At 39.4% G+C, this 7,468-nt stretch overlaps 2 protein-coding genes across 5 annotated transcripts; both read left to right on the forward strand.

The window, feature by feature from the left end:
* Positions 1-280: 280 nt before the first annotated feature.
* On the forward strand, positions 281-3,433 carry LOC128428897 (4-galactosyl-N-acetylglucosaminide 3-alpha-L-fucosyltransferase 9). 2 transcript variants are annotated; one of them, XM_053415170.1, is made up of 2 exons: positions 281-414; positions 1,822-3,433. In XM_053415170.1, the coding sequence occupies exon 2, from the start codon at positions 1,831-1,833 to the stop codon at positions 2,998-3,000; it is 1,170 nt and encodes a 389-aa protein (XP_053271145.1). In that variant the 5' UTR covers positions 281-414; positions 1,822-1,830; the 3' UTR covers positions 3,001-3,433. The 2 variants fall into 2 exon arrangements, with proteins under 2 accessions (XP_053271145.1, XP_053271146.1); XM_053415171.1 differs by lacking the exon at positions 281-414 and adding an exon at positions 1,028-1,141.
* Positions 283-7,236, forward strand: LOC128428900 (4-galactosyl-N-acetylglucosaminide 3-alpha-L-fucosyltransferase 9-like). 3 transcript variants are annotated; one of them, XM_053415176.1, is made up of 2 exons: positions 283-414; positions 5,306-7,236. In XM_053415176.1, exon 2 carries the CDS (start codon positions 5,315-5,317, stop codon positions 6,482-6,484), a length of 1,170 nt encoding a protein of 389 aa, XP_053271151.1. In that variant the 5' UTR covers positions 283-414; positions 5,306-5,314; the 3' UTR covers positions 6,485-7,236. The 3 variants fall into 3 exon arrangements, with proteins under 3 accessions (XP_053271151.1, XP_053271150.1, XP_053271149.1); XM_053415175.1 differs by lacking the exon at positions 283-414 and adding an exon at positions 1,064-1,141; XM_053415174.1 differs by lacking the exon at positions 283-414 and adding an exon at positions 4,354-4,509.
* Positions 7,237-7,468: the final 232 nt, after the last annotated feature.

Consider the following 7,468-nt stretch of genomic DNA (forward strand, 5'->3'; position numbering starts at 1 on the left):
TCCCCTTTGCTCCCACTGCTTCTGCAGTATTGTTTCCAGTTGTTTCAGCCCCTCTACCACCCCAGCATCCACCTGTAGGCTCTGACGGTGTGTGTGTGTGTGTATGTGAGGGGGTACAAATATTTGCTCATCACTCTCATCATGTTCGTGTAATCATAAGTGGGAATGATTAAGTTGGAGGCTAGATGCCAAATATTAAACCTGTTTATTGCTGCAGTAAATGTTTGACAGTGAGTTGACCAACTCAATTCTTGTTATTTCCTTTCCACATTCACATATGATCGCTGTTCTTGGACGGTGCAGGAAAGCACCAGCTTGTCGAGAATCAAAGGACATTTTAGACTCTGCGTTTATATTTCAGACAAATGTTGAGCAATATTACATTTTATAAGAAAACTTTTTTTCGACTTCAAGGTGAGATTGTTGCTCTCTTCCTCTTATTCAATGGATCCTAGTGGTGGTTACAGTAGAGTCTGTAAATTGTGCTTAACAAATTGTACGTTAGTAGGTACATTTCCTTGTTGAATTCTAATAAATTTTGAGATTTTTACAAGAATTTCCATTTTTGCTTTTGAAGCTTATTCGGTAACACATTTTTATTACATTTTCAAATATTAGCTCCTGCAACAAAGCTCCTGCTTCATATATTTATACAATTGCTTTTCTATCTTATACTGTTATTTTTTCAAATTAATCCAACCAATCATTCCTCTGTTTTAATCCCTTTAGATGTATGTATGGTGGGCAACACTTTCAAAAAATGCTGATGCGATTTATATTTAATCCATGTGCAGATCATTAAGGTCAGATTAGGTTTTGTGCACTTTATTGAGAAGTGTGTAAATGGGCTTTCAGTGAATGATTGCAGAAACACAGGGTAGCACTTGCAATGAAAACCAAGCCAGAACAAGTGCACTTAAAAAGTAGAATATCAAAGGATGAGTACTTCCGCTACGGTACAGAAAAATACTTTACAGACAATAGAGAAGTTGAGTTCATGGAGGAACTGGAGTAAAAGCATAAACAGGTTTTTGTGTACTATCATGTTACCGGACTCAAATGAGTGTTGGCAGAGTGACGTGCCAGATAGACAAATAAAACCGAGCGACATTTTCTATCTACCTGTGCTTTCTACTCAAAGGTCAGACCGTTTCTTCGTGCTCTAGCTTTACCTTTATTGAGTCTCCGTACAATTATCTCAGTATCATTTTCAATAATAATAGTACAGAGCAGCTTGTATTATGCCCAGGAGTTGTTTTAAGTTTGTAAATTCTGCTGAACAAAGCTATGATTGAGAACAAACAGAGGATAAATCGAGTCTGTTCATACTGTATGTTCAGTCGTTTTATTGAACTGAAAGACAGAAAAAAGCATTTTCCCATTTTGCTTTTGGTTTAAAATGTAATTTGAGTTCAATGTTAGACTTAAAAAGCAATTTAAATGTTTTAAACATGTTTGACACGGTCATGGCTGTAAAAGTGTAAGGTGCTTCATCTTACTCATGAAGGCACACACCTTGTCACTTTCCTCAAAGAAATGAACAACTCTTTATTAGATGCTGTGCTTTTATTCTTAGTTTGTTGAAAATCTGGCTTTTGTGCAACAAATGTTGAAGCTTAAAGATTTCAGGAGTCAAAATGTGTAATCAAGAGAAGTTCGATACAGAGGAAAAGAGAACTAAAAAAAATAGTCAAAAGAATTGAGCTGAAGCAGGAGGTGAGACTTGGGGAGAGTGACAGACGCAGAGGCTGGTGTGATTGGAAAAAGCAATAGGTTTAATATTACAAAACTTAAATAAAACACAACCTTTTTTCTCTCCAGAGGTGAGCCATGTCCCTCTCAAGCTGCCAGATGACTCGTCAGAGGCAAATTGCCTCCGGCTGCTTCCTGTTGGTGTGTTTCCTGGTAATTTTTTTTACATACTACAAGCCAGAAATCGAGTTCCCGGATTTTCGTGATTATCTGAAGAGAGGCAATCATTCTTGTGAGTGCCCTGTGGAAGCACAGATCCAGGGCTCAAACCCAAACTCTTCCTCGGAGCAGCACGTGGAAGCACCTACTGATGGTCCCAAGCAGATCCAGGACGTGGAGGTGGACGCTGAGCCTGATAGTCTCCTCTTGATTTGGACGTGGCCATTTGGGTCCAAATTCGATCTCACCTGCGATATGTTCAAATATAAACGATGCCGCGTGACCGATGACAAGTCTCTTTACCACCAAGCCCACGGGGTTTTCATTCACCACAGGGACATTCATGGAAATCTGGGAAACTTGCCGAGTGAGCCACGTCCCTGGTTTCAGAAATGGGTTTGGATGAACATGGAGTCACCTACACACTGTACAAAATTACCCGGACTTGATAACTTGTTCAACTTGACATCCTGTTATCGCTCAGATTCACATATCCCGGTGCCTTATGGGCATTTGGTGCCACAAACAACTGAGGTGGAGAGTTTCCAGCTGCCAACCAAGGACAAGTTGGTCTGTTGGATCGTGAGCAACTGGCATGACGGGCACAAAAGAGTTCAGTACTACAACGAGCTGAAAAAACACATCCAGATAGAAACTTATGGGAAAGCTTTTGGCAAAAATGTAGATGATCTAAACTATGCCAAAATATTATCTAGTTGTAAATTCTACCTCTCCTTTGAAAACTCTCAGCACAAAGATTATATCACAGAGAAGGTATTCAATCCTATGAAACTGGGAACTGTACCCGTAGTTCTTGGCACTTCAAGAGAAAACTACGAGGACCATATCCCACGAGACTTTTTCATTCATGTCAATGACTTTTCCACTCCAAAGGAGCTGGCAGAGAGACTCCTTCACCTAGACCAGAATATGACTGAATACATGAGATTCTTTGACTGGAAAAAGAGGTATAAAGTTGAAGTTTCACAGTTCGGCAGAGAACATGCCTGCAAAGCTTGTCGTTACTTACAAGAAAACAGAGGATACCAGGCTAGTCATTCTCTTACCAAGTGGTTCTGGGATCAATAGCACTAAATATAAGAGCATTGATAAAATTATATTTTCATTTGGTTCACTGATGAGAAAGGGCTTGAGGGAACTTCTTTGGTGAAGGAATCATAATATGAACTGGATTTTACCCAGGACCCAGTATTTCTTATGAAGGTTTTCACCCCTGTCAGACTGGTTCGTAGAAGGGTGAGGTCTGGACCCAAAATAACTCATTCACTTTTGGGGCGATTTTTAATTAAGGGGGTGGATCAACGAAAATGTCCCCTTTTGTGTTTATAAAATGTTATGTGAATATCTTCGGAAATTGTTGATATTTAAGAAAGGTGAACCGGGAACAACTGGATGCAGATATGGATGTATACTCTAAATTTGAACTAATGTCAAACGGCTCCATGTTGTGGTGGTGGAATCTAAAGTAAGTCAGCGTGTGAAATACAAACTGATAAATATACTTTGTTGAATGTGTCTTTATGTGCATCTTTCACAATGAGGTGACATCCTCACATCCTTCATGACACTCTGACATTATAATCTTGCTTACGGCGGTTCTACATTTCTTTCGTTCTGATTGTTTCCCTCATTAGTTTTTCAACCAGTTTGGAATGCAGTGCAGCAGCATCATCAGGTTCTCTACATCATCGACAGTCTCCTTTAAACAGATTCTGATTGTTGTCTGTAAACCTCTTTCCTGTGAAATCTGTGAAAGTGTCAGAAGACACCCTCAAAATGTTAAAGAAAGAGATATAATAAATAATCCTGGTCTGCTGCTTTCTTCAGATCCATGCCAACATTTAATGGGTTCATTTTGGGAACATGTCTCATCTGTCCAATACGTTTTCGCAAGAATCTGTCCAGCTGGTTTTCTCTAAATAAACAAACCAACCACCAAACAAAATTTATTTTATCTTGTTGCTACAGAAAAACAAATCAAATCCTTTTCTCTTTCCCATTAAAGGTCACACAAAAGAAAGATTATTCAGGGTCTTTTTAATATAAGGTAATGTTTCAGGTTTATGCCGCCACAAATAAATATTAAACAATTAAAGCAGGTGGTTTCAATATTGGGGCTCTGTTGGGTCAGGCAGGTTAAGTGAGGATCATTTTTTGACTTTCTGACTGCAGCCTCAATCTGATCGACTGACATTTGAATCCCATTGTTCTTGTGACACAGTTGACTTTACAGACAATAGAGAGGGTGATGTCATGGAGGTACTGTACAATCCTCAGAACCTGTTTATACCCACCTTCGAAACTAAGGGAAGTGGAGAGGTAATCTATCTGATAAACATTTCTGAATAACCAGTTACAGTATCCTATATTGTCAACCTAGTGGCCACACCCAGCTGGTGAAACATTTACCTTTCGCCGTTTCCAGTTAGAAAGTTGGCACTGCCATAAAAACATAAACAGAGTCTATTGTCTACAATAAGGTCACCGTACTCAAATGACTGTTGTCAGAGTGACTTGCCAGATAGGCAAATAAAACCGAGTGACATTTTCTATCTACCTGTGCTTTTCTACACCAAGGTGAGACTGTTTCTTTGTGCTCTAGCTTTACCTTAATGGAGTCTCCATACAATTACCTTGGTATCATTTTGATTATTAATAGTACACAGCAGCTTGTATTGTGCCCAGGAGTTATTTTAAGTTTGTGATTGAGAACATACAGAGGATAAATCGAGTCTGTTCATACTGTGTATTTCTGTTTTATAGAAATGAAAATCAGAATGGCATTTTCCCATTTTGCTTTTGGTTTAAAATGTAATTTTAGTTCAATGTTAGATTGAAAAAAGTACTTGAAACGTTTTAAAACATTTCTGACAGCAGTATAAATTGTTAGGCTCATTAATGCATTTTTCTAGTTATTAGTTAATCCTATTATAGTTCAGTCATTTGTGTTTGATGCATTTGAAAACACACGATCTTTGTCCTCTGCTGTACCTATAGACATGAGCCAGTAATGAAGTTCATGCCTGTAAAAGTGTAAGGTGCTTCATCTTACTCATGAAGGCACACACCTTGTCACTTTCCTCAAAGAAAAGAACAACTCTTTATTAGATGCTGCGCTTTTATTCTTAGTTTGTTGGAAATCTGGCTTTTGCACAACAAATGTTGAGGCTTAAAGATTTCAGGAGTCAAAATGTGTAATTAAGAGAAGTTCGATACAGAGGAAAAGAGAACTAAAATAATAGTCAAAAGAATTGAGCTGAAGCAGAAGGTAAGACTTGGGGAGAGTGACGGACGCAGAAGCTGGTGTGATTTGGAAAAGCGATATGTTTAATATTACAAAACTTAAATAAAACACAACCTTTTTTCTCTCCAGAGCTGAGCCATGTCCCTCTCAAGCTGCCAGATGACTCGTCAGAGGCAAATTACCTCCGGCTGCTTACTGTTGGTGTGTTTCCTGGTCATTTTTTTTACATACTACAAGCCGGAAATCGAGTTCCCGGATTTTCGTGATTATCTGAAGAGAGGCAATCATTCTTGTGAGTGCCCTGTGGAAGCACAGATCCAGGGCTCAAACCCAAACTCTTCCTCGGAGCAGCACGTGGAAGCACCTACTGATGGTCCCAAGCAGATCCAGGACGTGGAGGTGGAAGCTGAGCCTGATACTCTTCTCTTGATTTGGACGTGGCCATTTGGCTACAAATTCGATCTCACCTGCGATATGTTCAAATATAAAGGATGCCGCTTGACCGATGACAAGTCTCTTTACCAACAAGCCCACGGGGTTTTCATCCACCACAGGGACATTCATGGAAATCTGGGAAACTTGCCGAGTGAGCCACGTCCCTGGTTTCAGAAATGGGTTTGGATGAACATGGAGTCACCTACACACTGTGCAAAATTACCCGGACTTGATAACTTGTTCAACTTGACATCCTGTTATCGCTCAGATTCACATATCCCAGTGCCTTATGGGAATTTGGTGCCACAATCATCTGAGGTGGAGAGTTTCCAGCTGCCAACCAAGGACAAGTTGGTCTGTTGGATCGTGAGCAACTGGCATGACGAGCACAAAAGAGTTCAGTACTACAACGAGCTGAAAAAACACATCCAGATAGAAACTTATGGGAGGGCTTTTGGCAAAAATGTAGATGGTCAAAACTATGCAAACATATTATCTAGTTGTAAATTCTACCTCTCCTTTGAAAACTCTCAGCACAAAGATTATATCTCAGACAAGGTATTCGATCCTATGAGACTGGGAACTGTACCCGTAGTTCTTGGCCCTATAAGAGAAAACTACGAGGACCATATCCCACGAGACTCTTTCATTCATGTCGATGACTTTTCCACTCCAAAGGAGCTGGCAGAGAGGCTCCTTCACCTAGACCAGAATATGACTGAATACATGAGATTCTTTGACTGGAAAAAGAGGTATAGAATTCATCAGTCACAGTTCGGCAGAGACCATGCCTGCAAAGCTTGTCGTTACTTACAAAAAAACAGAGGATACCAGGCTAGTCATTCTCTTAAAAAGTGGTTCTGGGATCAATAGCACTAGATATAAGAGCATTGATCAAATTATCTTTTCATTTGGTTCACTGATGAGACTGGGCTTGAAGGAACTTCTTTGGTGAAGGAATCATAATATGAACTGGATTTTACCCAGGACCCAGTATTTCTTATGAAGGTTTTCACCCCTGTCAGACTGGTTCGTAGAAGGGTGAGGTCTGGACCCAAAAGGACTCATTCACTTTTGGGGCGATTTTTAATTAAGGGGGCGGATCAAGGAAAATGTCACCTTTTGTGTTTATAAAATGTTATGTGAATATCTTCGGAAATTGTTGATATTTAAGAAAGGTGAACCGGGAACAACTGGATGCAGATATGGATGTATACTCTAAATTTGAACTAATGTCAAACGGCTCCATGTTGTGGTGGTGGAATCTAAAGTAAGTTAGCGTGTGAAATACAAACTGATAAATATACTTTGTTGAATGTGTCTTTATGTGCATCTTTCACAATGAGGTGACATCCTCGCATCCTTCATGACACTCTGACATTATAATCTTGCTTACGGCGGTTCTACATTTCTTTCGTTCTGATTGTTTCCCTCATTAGTTTTTCAACCAGTTTGGAATGCAGTGCAGCAGCATCATCAGGTTCTCTACATCATCGACAGTCTCCTTTAAACAGATTCTGATTGTTGTCTGTAAACCTCTTTCCTGTGAAATCTGTGAAAGTGTCAGAAGACACCCTCAAAATGTTAAAGAAAGAAATATAATAAATAATCCTGGTCTGCTGCTTTCTTCAGATCCATGCCAACATTTAATGGGTTCATTTTGGGAACATGTCTCATCTGTCCAATACGTTTTCGCAAGAATCTGTCCAGCTGGTTTTCTCTAAATAAACAAACCAACCACCAAACAAAATTTATTTTATCTTGTTGCTACAGAAAAACAAATCAAATCCTTTTCTCTTTCCCATTAAAGGTCACACAAAAGAAAGATTATTCAGGGTCTTTTTAATATAAGGTAAT

This window comes from Pleuronectes platessa, chromosome 22 (genome assembly GCF_947347685.1).
Source record: "Pleuronectes platessa chromosome 22, fPlePla1.1, whole genome shotgun sequence".
NCBI classification, from domain to species: domain Eukaryota; kingdom Metazoa; phylum Chordata; class Actinopteri; order Pleuronectiformes; family Pleuronectidae; genus Pleuronectes; species Pleuronectes platessa.

Coding starts and splice junctions, on each gene's coding strand:
- LOC128428897 (XM_053415170.1), top strand. CDS start 1,831: ATGTCCCTCTCAAGCTGCCAGATGACTCGTCAGAGGCAAATTGCCTCC.
- LOC128428900 (XM_053415176.1), top strand. CDS start 5,315: ATGTCCCTCTCAAGCTGCCAGATGACTCGTCAGAGGCAAATTACCTCC.